The sequence below is a fragment of the Panthera pardus genome, unplaced genomic scaffold, assembly GCF_024362965.1.
Source record: "Panthera pardus isolate Hobbes unplaced genomic scaffold, ASM2436296v1 HiC_scaffold_8, whole genome shotgun sequence".
NCBI lineage: Eukaryota > Metazoa > Chordata > Mammalia > Carnivora > Felidae > Panthera > Panthera pardus.
The window spans coordinates 968475-988212 of NW_026527013.1; the positions used below are offsets into that span (position 1 = coordinate 968475).

General features: G+C 63.3%; 1 protein-coding gene across 1 annotated transcript in view; it reads right to left on the minus strand.

Moving 5' to 3' along the window:
* Window positions 1-16597, minus strand: part of TCF3 (transcription factor 3) — a 30689-nt gene extending 14092 nt beyond the window's left edge. Inside the window, 4 exon segments of the mRNA XM_053898365.1 lie at window positions 145-218; window positions 10949-11021; window positions 14269-14400; window positions 16278-16597. Of these exon segments, the coding sequence (XP_053754340.1) occupies window positions 145-218; window positions 10949-11021; window positions 14269-14340 (219 nt within the window). The 5' untranslated portion in view covers window positions 14341-14400; window positions 16278-16597.
* Between the last annotated feature and the right edge of the window lie 3141 nt (window positions 16598-19738).

Sequence of the window (19738 nt, forward strand, 5' to 3'; positions counted from 1 at the left end):
CTTGGGACTTGAACCCACGTGTCTGAGCCCAAAGCCACAGGAGACCAGGTTGGCACGTGACTTCCCCGTGAGCCTCAGTTTCCCATATTCTCCCCACTCTGGAGAGGAGAAAGCCAGGCCTCAGGCCCCACAGAGGTTCCTTACCCGGCTGGGGTCAAAGGAGGAGCTGTTCTGGTCGCCGGTGCCCCAGGAGCCCGAGCTGGGTCGGTCCTCGAGACCTGCAGGGCAAGAGAAGAGAGTCAGGGTCACCGTCGCCGCCGCTCAACTCTAAACGTGGCTTTGGTCCCCACTGCCTCAGGGACAAGCCCTCATTCGACTCCGCAGGGCTTCTGGGCCCTTCCTGATCCAGCCTGGGCTGAAGCCCATCTGGCCCTACCAACCCCAGCTCTGCCACTATTTAAACTGCTAACGGGACGCCTGGCTGGTTCAGTTGGTCGAGCGTCCGAATCTGGATTTTGGCTCAGGTCGTGACCTTACGGTCCCGGGATCAAACCCGGCGTCGGGCCCTGAGCTGAGCACGGAGCCTGCTTGGGATTCTCTCTCTCTCTCTGCCCCTCTACTGCACCTGTGTGCACATGCGTGTGCTTTCTCTTAAAAATGAAATCTTAAAAAACGAAACAACTGCCACTGGTGGGAAGCGCCCCGGACGTCCTGGCAACTAGCACACCTTCAGACCCACAGTTCAGACTAATTCCACCAGCTAGCTCTGCTGGCAAACTCCTACCCGTCCATCAAGGCCCCAGCCACCATGCCCGCCCCGGGCAGGGCCCTCACTCTCAGAGCCTCCTCCCTCCAGCCCGTACTTTCTCCCTCTGGCCCAGCCCTGACCCCAAGGGACCGGGGCCTCTGCATCAGGCTTAGTCCCTCCTGACCCTGAAGAAAGGTTCACGAGGACATCAGTGAACGGGTGAAGAGTGACAGATAACCTCTGATCTCAGGCGAGCGGGAGTCTCTCCCTTCCCACCACTGACAATTCAGGAGGGGGGGGCCGTTCCTCGGTGGAAACAACAGCACAGCCACCACCGAATGCCTTCCAGACACAGGCCGGCAGCCCCTTAAGGGTGGAGTGGAGCCCCGGTTAGGTCCGGGCAGAGACAAGGGGCTGCTGCCAGCCCGGTGGACCCCCGAGGCCGATGGCGCAGGGGGGTTAGCCAGAGAGACAGAGGACCTGGGTCTGTAGCGGTGGGGTGGGGTGCGGTGGGGCGGGGCGGGACCCTTATCTCCCCTAACACTCCCAGGCACCACCCAGTAGGCACAGACCCTTAAGGACCGGGGCTCTAAAGCTCACTGCCTGACAAACACATGCAGAGAAGTCTGGGGGCCCCCAGACTGGCCCCAGGACCACTCTTTCCACGTGCCTCAGTCTCCCTCCTCTGTAAACAGGAGGAGTATGAACAGACCCTACTCCGCAGGACCCGAGTCAGGCTGGAGGGTGACGGGGTGGAGGTTTGTGCCCAGGCCCTAAGTCTCAGCCAGGAGAACCACCTCAATGGCCCCGGGACCCGACACAGCTGGACTCTGGGGGAGGCTGCAGGAACCCCAGCCCGGATCCTTCCGCCAGCCCACCCACCCTCCCGCGCTCGTCTTTACCAGAAACTCCTTTCAAATTTCATCCTATTGCGGTGCCTTTGTGTTAATCATCTCTCCCCAAGCTGGTGTTTAATTGCTGTTGGATTTGCATAATTATGCATATTAATCCCTCAGCCTAATGAATATTCATATAGCCCACATACGTTTTATTTTCTAATCAAAAAATTCCAACGTGATTGCAGTGGGGGGCTGCCTTAGCTGGGGTGGGGGTGGGGGCACACCCACAGGGGCTCCCGCGGCCCGGGGGTCTATTCAGCGTTTGCCACCAGGTTTGAGGGTCTGTACCTGAGGTCCCGGACCCCTACCTGGGCTCTGGGAACAGAGCGGCCGGTGAGGCAGGGCGACCTTGGGCAAAGTGCCAGCAGCCCGAGCCTCAGTTTCCTTCTGCACCCACTTGCCTGTTACCCACCCCTTCTGGAGCAGCCCTCACCCGCCGGGGCATCCACAACGTGCCCCTGGAGGCAGCAGACCCCACAACAGTGAGCAGGGAGGCCACATCCGAGACCACAGCAGACCACGTCGGAGGAAACAGCCTCGGCACCCACAGCCCAGCCCCCGCGAAGCCCGGCAGCCTGAGGGGCACCCCAGGACCCGTTGCCCAGGGACTTGCACCCACAGAGCCCATGAGCTCCCGGCAGAGGTAATGGGTGTTGTTCTGTCCTTTCTGGAAAAACCCCTCATGGGCCGCTGACCTCCCCTCTTCTAAAGGTGACAAAAACGGGGACGGCCCCTCCCTCCCCCACTGCACGTGATTAATCATACACTTTAATAATCATCATGAATATTCATAACACCCCTCGTTCGTGTTCTAATTAAAACGTACTAATAGAATAAAACGCGGCTGTCAGACTGCAATTTTTTTTATGCCTTTTTTCTTTTAGGCTGCACGGGCCAAGAGGCTGCCTCAGACTAGAGCAGGAGCGGGATGGGACAGAGCTGAGGGTAGGGGTGCCCCGCCAGGGCCACGTCTCGGGCCTGAAGTGCCACTTAACCTGCCTGGGCTGCTCTGAGGACAGGGGACCGGAAGCGCGGGGGGGGGGGCATGGTGGGCCCTTGGCAGACACTGGTCCCACCTGGCGACACGGGGCGGCAACGCTGGTTGGGACCCAGTGGCCCATGGCATGTGCTGGATTCCCCAGAAACTGGGGTGGCATCCTGCAACCCAGGGACCCCCACAAACCCCTTCCGCCTGCTTTTGGTAAATAAAGTTTTACTGACACGTGACCACGCCTGTTTGTTCCTGCAAAGACAGAACAGATTAGCTGCTGGCCCTTTATGGAGAAGCTCAGCCAACCCCAGCAGGAAGGAAGATTCCTGAAGCTGGCTACTCTGTACAAAGAAGCCTGACCCACAGATGTCGGGACCGGGCGCGAGGTTGGGGCGTGGGGCAGGCAAGACCCAGGTGGTCGTCAGCCCAGCTCAGGTGCCCGGGGGGCCCAGTCAGTCAGGCATCCAACTTGGGCTCAGATCACGATCTCATGGTTCCTGAGTTTGAGCCCCGTGTCGGGCTCTGTGATGTCAGCACAGGGCCTGCTTGGGATTCTCTCTCTCCCTCTCTCTCTCTGCCCCTCCCCTGCTTGCGCTCGCTCTCAGATTAAATGAACCTAAAAAAAAAAAGACGCCTTAAGAACCACCACTTGGCAGACGCTCGGGAAATTCGCCCTCTCCAGCTCCCCAGGCGGCCGGTGCACGCTGGGCCCGTCAGCCCCCCTTGGGCCCTTCTGTCTCACCATCAAAACCTTCCCAAGCCGGGGGCTCGTCGGGCAGCACCGAGGGGCTCGTGTGGGGGCAAAACCGACACCAATTTGGATTTGGAGACTGGGGCCGTGCACTCCCACGAGCCAGGGGAGGCCTCTCTTCCTGGGATTTTGGGGGCTAACCCTTCAATTCCTGTGTCATCCTGGAGCTGGAGGAAGGCTGCGAGGGGCGCAGCGGGCCGAGCCCTGAACCCAGGCTCGCTTAGCCTCCACGTTCCCGGCCCTCTGCTTCATCCTTTGCCCTGTTCATCTGCAGGAACGCTTGGTTTTCTGGCTGCATGGTTTCACATTTCAGTAAGGTCTCCAGGGCTGGCCACGACCGGAGGCCACCTAACGCCCCCCACCCCCCTCTGTTCTGGAAAGGAGGAGGCACGGCGTGGAAAACAGCAGCAGCAGGAGAGCCCAGCCGCGTGCACACCCCAGGCACTGACGTTCCAACCAGAGGCACCAGGTTCCGAGCGGCTGGGGGCAGGTGCCCCGAGTGGGGGCAGGAAAGCGGGGCCCCTGCTCACAACCCGTGAGCAAGCAGATCGGAGACAGACAGGGAATTGAGGCCACGCCCCACCCTTTCCAAGACCAGGAGGACCCCCAAGCCAGGGGCTCTGCCCCCCACCCCCGGCCCCAGCAGCCCGCAGCCCTCCTGTGGATCCCACTCGTTATGTGATGCAAGGGGAAACGGGGCCCCCAACTGCAGAAACTGGGCCCCCCGTGGATTTCAGACCCGTGACCGACTCCTAACGGAAGAACCCTCGTCCTGCTTCAGGCTCAAGGGGGACCCATGGTGCATCCGAGTGTGGGGACGGGAGAACCTCCCTAACCTGGGGCCTCCGTGCGGGAAACGGAGACAAAACAGAGACACGCGTGGAACACGGAAGAAAGACCAAGATTCCGGAAGATCCGCAACGTCAGCACCAGCCACGAGGCACCCTCGAGGGAAGGCCGGAGCTGGCGCGGCTCGTGCAGATGAGGTTTCAGGGAGACAGAAAGCCCGCAAAGCGGCAGCGGCGGGAAGGACGCCGCGGGAGGGCAGGAGAGACGGGGCTCGGGGACCACGCACGGAGGGACGTGGCGGGAGACCCACGCCCACAGAGCTGGCCTTCCGCGACACCGGACTCCAAGGCGCAGCCGACCAAGCATTCCTGGGCCCGGACCCCGAGGGCTCGCGGACGACCCCAAACGGGACGGGGACGAGCACCGCACACGCGGTCCTGAGCGCAGAAGACGGGCCAGGGCGGCCCCAGAGACATGGGCGCGGGCAGCCGTCAGCCAGGCGAACCCGCTCGAAGGCAGCGGCTGCCTCCCGGCCTCGCGGGTGGGGAAGCGGGGGCATGAAGAGCCCAAGCGGCAGGGTCGGCGCCCCGACGGCCGGGCAGCCCCACAGGACAGGGCGTCCGGTTTCCCCGCTGGGAACGGGAGCTTTGCCGCGGTATTACATGATAAACCCTGGAACAGCCACCCGCGGGGCCGCAGACGGCGCGACCTCCCAGAGCCAATTCCAGAAGGCACACGCCCGCCAGGAGCACGGCAAGGAGAGAGCACCAGGGCAGGAGGACCCGCGGAGCACAGAGCGGACGCGCCGGGCAGAGCCACCCGCGGGGGTCGGGACGCGCGTGGGGAAGCCTGGCTCCAAGGCGCCTCCCTGGAGAATGGGCCGGATCGCCCACGAAAACCCCACAGAGGGAGTTCCACGGGCCGTGCCTCGCGGCGGCCAGCACGCACACGGGCCCGATCCACGGACGCCGGAGAAGCCGGCGCCGTGCCTGGTCCTGGACGCGAAACGCGTGGAAACCGCGATCGGGCTGCGCGCCACACCTCTAGGCCGCGAAGCAGGACGACAGGGCAGCCGCCGTGGCAAGAACGGGAGGCTCCGGCCACACCCGGCACAGCACCGGCAACCTCGCATTAGGCAGTCGCGGCACGAACACCCGCTCCCTGCCTGGAAGCCAGAGGTCTCCACGGGAGCCTGACGCCACGACCACCTCTTCCAGACAAACGACAAGTGGGTCTAAAGAGTAACGAGACATGCATTTCGGTGGCCAGCGAACGAACGCGCACGCGCACACACACAGCGAGCGGGGGAGGGGAAGAAGTCCGGGGGAGAAGAGCAGTCTGACAGCAGAACCGAGTCCGAAGAAAGGGAGCACGACGAGAGAGGAGGCAGCTTAACCGAGGACGAAGAACGAGAAGGAAGGCCAAGCAGGCTGGGAACCAAGATGTGGCCCGCCTCCCCACACACCACGACCCGTGGCCGCGCGGCTCCTGGAAGGCTAATGCGTCAGCCACCTACAAACGTCTCCGAAGTGAGATCTTCTCCTGAGAAAACGCCACAGTTGACAGGAGGCAGGGACACAACCTCAACAGGCCCATCGCTGCAGGGCCAAACGTGGCTCGAGAAAGCATCCAAGGCAAAGAGGGCGGAGGGTGGTTCCCCAGCGCCCGCGGTCCCGCCCATCGGAGACTGTTCTGGAGCCGGGTCCAGGCACGGGCCCCACGCACCTTGGGGACATGGGCAAAGTGAGGAACGTCCCAGGGGAGAAAAAGGGCCGAGGACAGTGCCAGGACATGGCAGAGGAGGACCGCCGAGGGCCGGACCACGACGCCCTGACCACACTCACGGATGGCCACGTGTGACCAGAAGGAAACGCCCTGAGACTGATAAACACACACACACCCGTGCGCACACGGGAAGACCTATCTCAGAGCCACAGCCTGCATCAGACCCGGCCCCGCTGACAAGCCGACAGCAGGTGCCGGAGGATGGCCCCGCTGCACCCAGAAAACCAAACCCAGGCAAAACTGCAAATCATTAAGGGGTGTTGACCCGGTCGAAGCAAACAACACGGAAACCTCTCCGACACCTCGACGACCCTCACCGGAGGAGCAGGGGCGGGAAAACAAAAGTATACAAGAACCAACCGCCCCATGCTTCGGCTCCCAAGGTTTATTTTCTTCTTTTAATATTTTATTTACTTTATACTTGAGAGAGCATGCGTGTACGAGCGAGACAGGGGCAGAGAGAGAGGGAGACACAGAATCGGAAGCGGGCTCCAGGTTCCGAGCCATCAGCACAGAGCCTGATGCGGGGCTCGAACTCGTAATGCGGGATCGTGACCTGAGCAGAAGTCGGACACTCGACCGACTGAGCCCCCCCACCCCCCCACCCCGGGCGAACCTCCAAGGTTTATTCTTAAAGCCCTAAGGGTCAACACAAAAAACCTACAGGGACGGGGAAGGAACCCGGGAAACAGTGCTGTGGAGACAGCTCCTCCCAGAGTCTCCGTGAGTTTCACAGGGTGGGGTGGGAGCGGGCGCGAAGGGACTATTCCCGAGAGTCTGCGGAGGCACAGCTGAGGGGGGACCGGAGCACCCCGGGAGCACCGGGCGGCCACAGACCGTTCATGGCTGCCCCGCCCGCCCGCACCCGAGGACGCGCCCTTCCAACCACCCTGAGGCGTCCTGGGCCCGAGTCTCCCGCTGACACACAACACGCTTCTCTCCGCTTGATCTGTCCTGGCGAGTGATCCTTCCCCCGAGCACGACTGTGGCCGCGCCCGCGAGTCCACCCCACCTGCGGGTTTGAGCGCCGGCTTTAACCCAACAGGTAGGTTCGAAGGAATTTCGGCCTCTCCACGCGGCCAGACCGTTTCTACTTCCCGGCCTTTTGTCTCCTCGTTTCACTGCCCTGTTACCACAGAACACGGTCTGTGCTCCCGTCTTTCTTTCTCGTTCGTCAGATTTTGCACTGTGACCGGTATGTGGTCAATCTTCATAAAGGGCATGTGGTCCGGATGTCCCGGGCCCGGCCTTTCGAGGGCACGTGCTTCTACCAAGGACAGGCCCTCCTCGGAACTACCCGGAAGCTCTTATGTGCCCTCTGCCAGCCTCTCCATCAGTGGCCCAGGCCCGGGGCCGGGACCGGGACCAGGACCAGGGCTGGGGGGGGGGGGTTGTCATGAGCAGTCCCAAAGGTGAGCCCACGCGTGCACACGGCTGGGAAGCTAGATCACTAACCGCCCACTTTCGCGTGTGTGCTCCACCCAGGACGGCCAGAAGCTTTCCTGCCCTCCCCCAGCGTTCCCACACACTCCTCTGCCTGACCCAGCAAGGAGCAGGCGCCTCCCCGACCCTCACGTCTGCACTGCTGACTGGACCGCGTCATCCAAGGATTTTTCAGAAGTGGCACCCAGGGTAGGACCCCGTAAACGAACAAGATCCGACCACGTAAAAATAGCCGTAGAACACCGAGACACGCTAAAACTCTCCACCGTTAGCGAGCCATAATTAAGAAAAAAGCTGCAGCCCCCGTCACAAAAGACCGACGTCCTTCCCACATAAAGAACTCTGGCAAATCCCAAGAGCAGCACAGGGCAGGGCTAAAGGAAGCTGCCGCGCTGGGCGGTTTCTCGGGACGGTTAATACCCTTGGAGTTTCAGCTTCCCTGTGAGGACTCGCACAGGGTCCAGGCTTTGCGCCCGGAGCGTAGTTCGCAAAAACCACCGAAGGCTGTCGTCACCAACACGCGTCACCGCTGCCGGCGTCCCGCTGGTCGGGCAACAACACAGAAGGAAGTGATGCGGCCGGCAACTTGGACGGGTCTCCGGGGAATCCCGCTCGGCCAAAAAAAAAAAGCCACTCTCAGAAGGTTCCGTGCCGTACGGTTTCGCGTACGCGACGTTCTCAACGTGACAAAACCGTGAGCCGGATGATGGTAAGTCAGCTGTCGCCAGTGCAGTGGGGACAGGCGGTGGGTCAACGGGCCACACGTGGGGTGAGGCGCCCAGGACCCCCACGCACACCTGTGCAGACACGCGCGTGCACAGCACAGGAGACCGGACGACTCCGCGCGGTACCGAGGTCAGCTCCCGCACCGCGGACGAGGTCGCCGCGGGGGGAGAGGGCTGCCCTCGACCTCCGGGACAGGTCTTCGCAAGTTCCTGTCCATCGACGAGGACTTCAAAACAGGTGATGGATTCCCGAAAGGGCTCAAGACAGTAACGGAAAATTCATCAAGTAAGAACTCACGGCCAACACACTTTTGAGAAGTCGGCCAGCCAACCGTCTTTAATCACGTAAACGCCCGCTGAAACGGCGGATTCCTGGTCGCCTACCAGGCCGGAGAGCTTTGAGGACGGTGCCGGCTGAGCGCAGGGTCCCGGACGGACGTTCTCGCCGGGAGCTCACCAGGGACACCTTCGGCAGCCAGTGCTGGCGCAGCCCTCACCGGGACCTGGTGCGCAGCGTCTGTCCCGAGTGCCGGAGACCTACCCTGAGCGCGTGTTCTGTCCCCAAGTGCGCAAAGCAGCAAGCCAGGGAAGCCACGCGGGAACGAGCTGTCCCCTGCCCGGCAGCAAGCACTTCCTGACGCCCCGCGCGGCCGGGCCCCCGGTTTCTGGCGCCAGAGAGCTCTCGCCCCAGGCCTTCCCGCAAGGGGGCCAACACAAGTATTCGCCCTTTCGGCGTTTTCCCACCCGGATCCTAACCAGAAAATTCCACCTCCGGTAGGCTGTTTCCACTTCCCTCTTTTTTCCGAAACACAGACTGCGCGGACGGACCCCCAAACACAGCTGCCGCCGGACTCCTCAACCACTCAGCTTCGACCTGAGCCACATTCACAGGCCTCCCACCAGGCCGGCACCACGGACCGCTGCCACACCAGGACGAGGCGGCAGGACCGGAAGGGGCACGGGGCCGGCGCGCCACCAGCCGCTGGCAGCCCCTGCAAGCACACACCAGGGCCCCCCCCCCCCCCCCCGACAGAGGGGGACCCGCCCCTCTCCCGGGCCTCCAGCGCCAGCAGGGAGAAGCCTCGGTGGGGGCCGGCCCCTGGTCCTCCGGCTCCCCGGTCCCCCCGGTCCTGGGCCCAGAGGGTCCCAAGACACACCCCCATCCCTGTTTACAAAGCACTCACGCCCACAAGCTCACTGAATCATCTGGCCACAGGCAGATGTCCTTTAACAGATGAGAAAACTGAGGCTCAGTCATGCCGCCCACCACAGGTGACACAGCACGTCCTGTGCCTGGGGCGGCAGTGAGGAGCGGCCCTGAAGCTCGGGTCTTGGGGCTCCCCGTCCCACGCCCTGGTGCCCGCTGAAGCGAGGGCTCGGGCCAGAACAACCACACGACACCCATCCAGGGCAGGGGGCGGGGGGAGACGGGGCAAGACCATCCCCGTCCAAAGTGGTCGGGGCAGGGCCAGAGGGCAGGCCAGCCTGGAGGTGCCCCTCGGCTTCGGGGACTCAGGGCTGCTGTCCAAGGAGACACTGAAGAGAAAAGGCAGCGGGGGCAGCGGCCTGGGGGAGGGGAAGGACGAAGGCACGTGCCTGTGCCGTGCATCTCCTCCCAGGAGGCCCCCAGGGCCTGACCGTGTGCCCCCAGCAGAGAAAGGGTAGCACGCCGGCTCCCGGGAGAGGTTTCTAGGGGGAGGGGGCGGGATGGCCTGTGGGGACTTCCGTATCCCAGAGAGGACTCTGTCCAGCCCTGCAGCCACTTCCTCAGGCAGAGGGGAAGGCCAGCACCGGCGGGGGATGGGAGGACACAGCACGATGTCCCTCCCTTCGTTGGGGGGGTGGGGGGGAGGCTGAGCACAAACCACCCTTGAAAACCCCCTCCTCCAGCCAAAGCACACGGGATGCCCCGATGGAATTCACGGACGACTCCAAGAAAGAATCTTCTATTCCAAATCCCAGAGTCACAGAAAGACACAGTCCCGATCCTGAGACCCCAGAAAGATGGCCAAGTTGCCCAAGTCCTCTCATCTCCCTGAAGGGCTCCCCCAAATCCCACCAAACAGGGTAGACTCCTCAACGTGCACAAGGCATCACTCTCTGCCCAGAGCCCTCCATGGCTCCCACCTCCTGGGCAAAAGCCCAAGTCCTCCCGGAGACCCCAAAGGCCCTGAACAACCTGCACCAGCCCCTTCTCTCTTCCTCTAACACGTCAACCCAGATCCTGCCCCAGGACCTTTGCAAGAGCTGTACCCTCTGCCTTGAACCCTTTGGTCTCCGCTCAAACATCACCTCCTTAGAGACTGTCCCCGACCACCTTGGCTTTGAGACAGTCTCCTCCCTGACCCCTCCTGTGTGTTCCTTGAGCAGAAAAGAACCGTCTGTCCCTCCCCGCAACCACGTCAGGGGCCTTCAGTGCCCGGGGAGGGTAACCAATTCATCCAGGTTTGCCAAAGACCTAGTCTGAATACTCAAAATCCCCAATCCCGGGAACACCCCTGGGTCCTCGGCAGGATGGCTGGTCACCCCAGTGTCAGATCCTGTATACGAGAGACTCGTAACACGAGCTTGGAAAAAAAACAGCCAGAAGCTGGGCCTTTCTCTGGACTCACAAGGTGAGCAAGATTTACAAAACCTAGATTCCGTGTCTCGTATCTTCTGGACCTCAGTTTCCCCCTTCAACTGGAGACCCAAGGCCCACTGAGGCCACGGGGACCTGGGAGGCTCCAGTCCTCACCTCACGTGTGCCCCACTGTAACACAGGCCCCCCACCCCCAGCGGCCCGCCCCCAAACACCTCCTCCTCTGGTTCCGAGTCTGAGAGCGGCTCTGGTCCCGCACCCCCGCCCTGTGCTGCCCCGAGGCAGCGGAGTCCTACCTGAGCCTCCAAACTGGGCACCAGCCAGGGGGGTGGGCCGGCCCTTGCCGTTGGCCCCCGGCAACGGGAACATCTGTGGGAAGAGAGAGAGAAGTGAGTGTGGGGGCTGGGCCGTCCACGGGAGACCCCAGGGGAGAGAAGGCAGAAGGCCCACACTGCACGCAGAAAAGGCCCTTCCAGCAAAGCCCGAAGGCACAGCCCGTGCCAGCGACGGAGATCTGGTAGGGTTTCAAAGCTGTCAGGGCGTCCGGCTAGGGGAGCACACGCCTCGATTCGGGGTTGGGAGTTTACTTAAAAGATGACCGTTTAAAAAAAAAAAAACAAAACACCGCCAGAAAAACAAACCCCAAAGCTCTGCTGTCTATGCAGTTTGTTTTGGGGCCGGCGTCACCGATCCCCGCACTTATCTGCCCTTAGAAACGACACCAAGTTTTCCTTAGGTTTCCTCCTGAAGGAGCCGGATCATTCACACTCCACGAGCGTGGGGGCAGCGAGGCGCAGGGGAGCTCAGGCCTTCCCCGAGGCCGGAAGCACCTCCCGTGTGCCCCTGACCCTGAGCAGCACGCAGCCCGGCCACTGGGCGGGAGGAGGGCGGCCTGGGCCAAGTGTCCCCCACATGCCAGATTCTGCACTCAGTGGCTACCCGGGGCCCTCATCACCAGCCTAGGCATCAAGAGAAACTGAGGCCCAAAAGGACAGGAAGCTGGAGGGATGTGGGAAAGGCTGCAGCACCCCCCCCCCACAGGTGACTGAGCGGTTCTCCCTAGCGCCTCCGGCCCCTACCCCACCCCCACCCCGTTTACCCCATCGGCGTTAAGTCCCCGGAGATTAAACAGCTTAGCAAGATGAGCCAGGAAAACCCAACATCAACAAACCCCTTTGCCACACAAAAACAAAACCTGTCCCATCCCTGCACCGAGTCTAGGTTCTCTAGATTCCACCTAGGGCCCGAGTGATTACGAGTGGGTGGAATCAGGGCCAGGGGCTCATCGGGGACCTGCTGATGCTCCCACCTCCCACCCCACCCCACCCACCGGGGGTCAGGGCAGGGGGCCTGCGGGCAGGACTCTCAGGCCAGCACAGCAAGCCTGGGGAGGGCCCCGGTAAGTGGGGTCCTGTCCCCACGCCCCATTCTACAGGAGGGAAACGGAGGCCACGTGCTCACCTGGCCCCGGCGGGCTCAGGAGCAGAGCCTCATGGGAGGCGTGGAGCCTGGCGTGGAGCCTGGCGGGAAGCAGGTTCTCAGTGGGTCTGCGCCCCCTCCTGGGGGCGTGGCTGTGCTCATTCAACTGGCCCAGCCTCCCCAGGGCCCTGTTCTCCCGGAAAAGGCCCCGTTCCACTGGGTAAACTGAGGCCTGCAAGGAGAGATGGGTTGGCCTGAGCCAGGACCGGAAGTCACCCAGCCCCTGGGAGAACGGGGGCCCCACGCCAAGTGTCTGGTTTGTCCTCTAGGGTACCGGGGGCTCCGCGGATGTGGCACTTGCCACCGGGGCACTGGACCCATTCAGCCCTGACAAGGCCCCTCGTACCCTGCAGCCTGCCTTCTCTTCCGTGAGATGGACTCAGGGCCCTGAGCACGTGGGAGGCGGAAACCCCATCACACGAGGGCACCGTGGGCGCACGGGGGCCTCTGCAAGCGTCACCGGACGAGCGATGCCCACGGCATGGCCCCGGCCCCTCATCGGCCTGCTCGGGGGGCACCCGCTGGAACACCGTGGCTCCCACCTTCCTTCCTCCCGTTCTGACGGCCGCCCCTCCCACCACTTCCCGTGACCCGGCCCCGGCGAGCGTTCCCCTCGGAGGTCTTCTCTTCCAGTCTAAACCCGGCTATTTTAAAAAATGTAAATCAACTCAGTTTCTCGGAGGCAGGCGGGAGGGGGCAGCTCCGGACGGACAGAAGGGGAGGTGGGAGATGAGCCGGGGAGTGGCCTCCGTGCTCCGGCCAGGCCTCCCTCCCTGCAACAGCACGGACGGTGCATGGCAATCCAGCTCCCAGGTCCCTCCAGGGTTGGCACAGAACGCCTTGACCCTCAGTCTCAATTTCCTCACCTGCGAAATGGGTTGTGAGCTGGAAACACGTGCGCGCGAGACGTTTGGACCCACCAAGCACAAGGGGCAGGGGAACCAGGGGCTCGGGGCTCCTGGACAGATGAGGCGAAGGGGCCAGGTCTGAACCCATGCCCACCCCCACCCCAGTCTGTTCCAGCCCAATAGTCTGTGACTTGTCAGTTTAACAAAAAAAAAAAAAAAAAGAAAGAAAAAAACTGAACCGCACTCTAGGTTACTCAGCCGGGAAAGCAAAAATAAAACGGGGCTTAAAAATGGCTCAAAAATACCAGTACGGCCCTTCCGGAGCTGCAGCCCCTCTGTCCCGTGGGCTGTGTTTTTCCACAGGATGGCTGGTGTCGTTTCGGTTTGGGGACTTTTGTTTTCGACAGGCCTCAGTGGCCGGGGCCTCGTACTGGCAGAGGAGTAAATTCACACTGAAAGCGCCCTCCCCCAACGTTTCAAATCAGTCTAGCGCTTGCCTGGGAGGTGCGGGAGCGGGACAGATGAATCGTGTGCACACACGCCCGGTGCGGAGTTTCTGAAGAAAACGCTGGCCACCCCGACACTTGGGACAGGTGGCCCACTGCACAGATGGGCAAACGGAGCCCCCTGGTCCTTCACGAGGCGCCCCGGCTCCAGTCACCGAGGGAGCTCTGGCTCCCAGCCTCACCGGGCCCTGCTGAGCTGTGTGACGTCGGGAAGCCAGCACCCCTGGGAAACTCGGTCCGGCCAGGCAGGACACAGGCGTTCCGGGAAGCGTGAGGGAGACTGCCACCCGGGCCTGCCTCCCTGTGACAGCCAGGACAGCGGTGACAGCAGCAGCTCCTGCTACCCTGGGACGCCCACACTCTCCAGATCTCTGACTGCCTGCCCGCTGCTCCCCTCCCGACCGACCATCGCACGAGCCGCCACGCGGATGAATAACCGAGGTCTTAGACCTCCAACACCCGTGTCCCTGCCTCACTCGAAAGGGCCCCCACACCCGTCACCTGGTGCTAGGCACCTTTTTCTTTTTGAGTCCACGCTGGAATAAATAACCCTGATCACACCCGTTTTCCAGATCAGAAGACCAAGGCCGCTGCTTACCCACAACCAATGCACCCCAATTCCCCCAGCCAGCCCCCCGCCAGACCCCTCCGCCCAACCAACTTTGAGGCTCGGCTCTTGACTGCTGGGGTACTTCTGGCGGAAGCTTCTTTCCCAGGAACCCTGGGTGCGCAGACCCACACTGAGGCAGAGGAGGCACCCAGGAAGGCAGGGCCCTGGCTTACCATGCTGAAGTCCAGGAGATCACTGAGCTCCTTGTCCGTGCCCACGGGTGCCATCCTCTGTGGCTGGTTCATTCTCCAGTGGCAATGGTGGGCTCAGGGGGCAGGATGGGCACCTCGGCCCTAGAGACGGCCCTACAAGAGCAGAGGAGACAGACGCACAGAAAAACAGAGAAAAAGAAGAGCTCTGAGTGACCAAAACAAGAGGCAGACAGATGGGGAACGGGGGAGCTATTTAAAAAGCCCTTCCTCTAAAGGCCCCGAGGGCTTGGGTCTTCCCAGAAGGAGCCCCTTCACGACCCTGGGGGTGGGGGCAGGGCAGGCAGGACTGGGTTTGGGCCCCTGGAGACCTCTCCCCAGAGCCCTCAGGGAGTCTGAAGGATGGTGGGGGTGGGGGTCGGGAACCTGCAAACACACACTCCCTAAACTCCCTCCAAGACCACCAGGGAATCAGATTGCAAATTTTAAACTGGATGCAGGGTGGGAGTGGTCCCTTCCCCAGTAGGCCAGAACCCGCCCCTCTCCCCACATCTCTCCTTTCCAACCCCCCCCCCCCACAGGCTTCCCCACCACCTCTCTCCCACACCCGCCAGGGAAGGGGGAGGGGGGCCCAGGCTGCATCCCAGGGGAAATTTTGTGACCCCACCCCCCCAACAAGCAGCTGTCACAGCGTGCTGAAAACCAGGTTACCCCAAACTCAAAAGCAAAAAGAACTCTCGAACAAAAAAAAAGGCAAGGCAGTTTGGTGGGGTGCCCTGTGCAGAGACCTACCTACAAAGCTTCCCTCCACCCTTAACTTCCTACCCCCACACAGAAAAACAACAGAACTCAAAAAAAGAGAAAAAAAAAAAAAAACAATCCTAGGTTGTTTTATTGTCACGACGTATCCGGGAATTATTTTTAAGCAACTTTGAAAACATCCCTTGCCTCCCGCTGGAGGGAGGTGGAGAGGGGGTCCCCCAAACCAGGGTTTCCCCCGCACGGTCCCAGGGGCCTCCGCTCTACAACGGGGGTGGAGAGTCACCTGCCTGGCCCCATCCCCCCCAGAGAAGGGAACGGAATACGTCTCCGTCGTCCCGCGGACAGAGCGCGGGGCCCCTCCGGCTTCGGTGCCGAGCTCCCAGGCTGGGGGCGGCCCCACGGAAACCACGGAGGCTGCGGGGGAGAGGGGGTTCCAAGGTCGAGGGAGACCCAACTCCAGGAGCGGAGGAACCCCCGCTTTGTTTGCCAACCAGGGGCGAGGTGTGAAACGGCCGCCCCGGCGCACCCCCTCCCCCAAGTCCTCCCTCTCTCGCAGGGCGTGTGAAACTGACTTTGTTGAGGAGTACGAAACCGCACTTTTTTGTGGGGTGGTTGAAACCGATTTCAGGGCCGACCCGGGGGAAGGGGGGGGCACTGGAAACTTGTGGGGTGTCGCCGGACCTCGGGGGGCTGGAAACGGGCTCGGGGCGCAGAGGGCCCGGCCGCCGGCCCCAGGGGGAGGCCCCCGCGCCCGCGCGCCCCGCCCGCCGCGCCCCGCCCCCACCCCCCCGCCGCGGCCGGTGCAGGCGCGCGGCCCGGGGGCCTTTGAAGCCGGGCCGCCGCCGCCGCCGCCCCGGGCCGCGCTAACGCGGAGCAGATGTTCGCGGCCCCCGCCCCCCCCCGCCCGGCCCGGCCCGGCCCTCAACCTGCGCCCGCGGGCCGCGCCGCCGCACCTTCCCCGCCAGACAAAAGGCCGCCCCCCCGCCCCCCACCAACTCCGGCGCCGGCGGAGGGGGCCCCGCCGCGGCCCCGCCCGCCGCGCCGCAAACTTTCGCCAAGTGCGGCCCGGCGGGCGGGGGGCGCGCCGCCGAAACTTGGAGAACAATGACGCCCGGCCCGCGGCACGGCGGGGGCGAACTCCCGGACGGCGCCCCCGCCCCAACTTCCCCGGGCCCGCGGCGGCGGCTGGCGGGGGGGGGGGCGGCGGGGGCGGGGGGGGGGGCGACCAACTTCGCACAAAGCCACGGGGCCCGCAGTCCCGGCGTGCTCACCTGCTCGGCGCTGCCCGGCCCGCAGTGCGCGGGGGGCGGCGGCATGAACGGCCCCCCCGGACAAAGGGGCGTCGCGCCGGGCCCCCGAGGGTCGCGCGTGGGCGGCGGCAGCGGCGCGCGTGGCCCGGCCCTCCCCGCGGCCCGCCCCGAGGGGCCCGTGCGCGGCCGGGACGCTGGCGGGGGCGGCGTGTGAGGAGCTCGCGGTGCCCGCCGCCCGCGTCGCTGGGCTCGGTCCGGCCCGCTACGCTCGCGGCCGCCGCCGCTGCCTCATCTTCCTGCGGCGGGAGACATGTTCCGCCCCCCGCCCCGCGCGCTGCCCCGCCCCCGCCAGGCCCCGCCCGCGCCCCGCCCCGCGCCCCGCCCGGCGTCGCTGCGGATCCCTCCGCCGCCGCCGCCCGCTCGGCCCGCGCCGGTCTCCGCGGCTCGCCTTCCAGCGCGCCCGCGGCAGCGGCTGGGGCTCGTGAGGCCCGGGCTCTAGGAGCAGGGGCGCCCGGTCGGGCCTCCAGCAGAAGGCTCGGGGAGGGGGCCGGGACTATCTTCCAGCGCGGAGGCGCACGCAGGATGGAACACAACCGTGACGCAAGTGGGCGGGGACCGTGAGATGGAAAGATAAGACACGGCAGCAGTGGCCAATCGGAGGGCGCGAAACCGTGATTGGCGGGCTCGTCGGCCATTTCTGGGGCTGCCCCGCCCCCTGTCCCGCCTCCGCGGCGTCTAGCGAAGAAGGAGGTGGGACTCTCGGAGCGTTAGGCCTAGAGAACCGGTGGGGGGGGGGGGGGGGGTTGAGGTTTTATTTGTCAGGTTTGCTTTGCCGCCCGCGCGGCCTCTTGGGCTGGGTCGTGTCTCAGTTCCTAGGGCTGGCCCCTGGTGCTGGCTGTTGAGAGCGGGCATCCATGGCCGGAGGACAGGATTTGGACCCATTTTGTTGGTAGAGCAATGGAAGCCAGCTCTGTTTCAGGGTCAGAGAGGCCCACAGGGAACCCGCACTGTGCGTGCCTCTGACTTGCTGGTTGCTTTGGCCTACCTGATTCTCAAGTTTGCTCATCTGTGAAACGGAATCTGGACGCAAGCCTTTTGGTTCTCAGCGGGCTGTGTCTCTTCTGGGGTCTGAAACTCTTCCCGCCTCCAGGGCCAATTCAGCTTTTGAGGACCACAGACCCTTCAGAAAGGGGATGATAAAATTATAAATGAAAATATGACAAGCTCTGGTGACTTCCTGGGTCCCCAGAAAGCCACATTCCCTTCCAGGCCTGGGAAGAAGCCATCATCCTCCTGGCCCACTGGGCTCTCGCCACCAGGGGCCTCTTTGCTGGTTTGGAAGCTGCCAGACTCCTTTTCACCTCCGGGCGGGCCCCGTTGTCCTTGCCCTGCCCTCTGTCTGGCATGTTTTTCCACTCACACCTGGAAACCCCAAATCACCACAGTTCAGTGCTGCTCCCGGCCCAGGAAGAAAAGAGGGGGTCCAGGGTGAGGAGTGAGCGGAGGGCTCAGGGGCCTCCTAGTAAAGGCACAGGCCCCTCACGCTGCACCCCAAGTAGGCTGACCGGCACCCTGATCCTTTCTAGCTCAGAGAAGCTCCCTGTGCTGCATGCCTGGAGAGGGAGGTGTGGGTCTTGGGGTCTGGGTTCGAATTCCTCATTCCTTCCCGCCTCACTGTGACCTTGCGAAAATTGTTGACCCTCTCTGGGCCTCAGTTTCCCCCTCAGGAAAATGGAAGGCACAGCGATGGGTACAGAGTCGGTGCCCACAGCTTGTGCCCGCATCCCTCAGCCTCTCCCCACTGGCGGGCCCGCATCTGTGGCAGGGTAGTGGCCCCCTCAGTCCCCAGCTGTTCCGTGTGGCCCGACTCTGACCCCATGAGTCTGTTCCTACTCCGGCATCCCCCTATCTCGGGGAGTTTCTTGAGGACCAGGCTCGCTCAGGGTACATCAGTTCCCCCTTCCCCAAGAATGCTCAGGGTCTAACCCTTAGCGTTGGGGTTAAGGTTCCTGGAGTGGCCCTCAACACACTCACTGCAGGTGGGGGGGAAGATCCATTCGTGGACCATGCAATTATCGAGCACCAACTGGGTGCCTTTCTTGGTGCTGGGCATTGGGCCACAGTGGTGCCTGTGCCCTGCCCAGCACCTGCCCTCCGAGGCAAGATGGGCCATCAGAGGTCCTCCTTTGGTTCCAAATGTGGCTCTTTCCATCCATATGTTTGGCTGTCAGGTGCTCATGCCTGAGAGATTAAACCCATTGTACAGATGAGGATAGCAAGGCTTAGAAAGCTCCTCCCTGGGGCCCGGTCCACCCTGGGGCTCACACCTGCCAGGAGGCCCTCCCGGCACCCACAAGCCACCATTGTCCTCCCTGGGGAGGCCCAGCATGGGCTGAGTCACTGGGTGGAGCAGTCCACGGGGGCCCCCCACGCTGCCACCTCTGCCCAGCCCCGAGGCCTGGGTGAGCCCTACAAGGCCTTGGCATGAGGACAGGCAGCGGGTAGCTGGTGCCAGGGGCCCCTTGAGGCCAGCCCACAGCCCGCCCACCCCTGCCTGCCTGCCTGTGGCCTTTGTTCTCCTCTGGGCGCTCGCCTGCTGGGCCTGGGCAGGCTGGAGCCGGAGCCCTGCCTCCCCACCTGCTTCCTCCTTCCACCCAAGCCACACCCCAGGCCGGGGACCCCACACTGGGGGAGATAACCCTATTTCTGGTTGGCAAAACTAATGCCAAGAACGGATTGTCACCAGCGAGTGGGGGGATAAGGGACAGAACATAGGCATGGTGGTGGAGACTTCCGGAAGAGACACAGAAGGCATACAAGCCACGGTTGTCCACAGAGAGAATGTAATTGACTTTAGGACTTTGGGGGCATCCTCCCGACATGTGTTTTCATTTGTCTCCAAAGTGGGTACCTTCTCCTGGGGTGTGAGCAGACCCCACCCCCACCCCCCGCCACCACTCCTCCCTGCTGTTCAGAAGCCCTGGCAGGATGGAGGGGCACTGTCACTTAAGCCAGACCCCCGGCCCAGTCACCATCCCCAGCGCACACTCACACAGGGGTGATGACGGCCACAGAGGCTGGGGGCTTCTTCGTCCATTCAGGCCCCTACGGAGGGTCCTGACCCAGGCACGTCCACATGCTCGCCCTGACGCCCCTCCCCCGGGGACCTGGGTCAGGGTTCCTTCCTTCCTTCCTTCGTGCATTCTCCCTGGCTTTGGGAGGGAGGTTGGCGTCCATAGGGCCTGATGGTTGGGCCTGGGGCTGGGGGTCTCCCTGGATATACCTCCCTGGAGGTAGGCAGGAGGAAGGAGCTGCTGGCTATGCTGGATGTAAAGGGGTGGGGGGGCGGGGATATAGCTCTAGCCCCTCCCCAGGCACGACTAATCTGGCTCTGGAAGCTGTAAGGTCAAGGAAGGGAGGGGACCCAGTGACCTGCCCAGCCCCTCTTGGGGAGCCAGGGGGCCAGGGGAGCTGGGAACCGG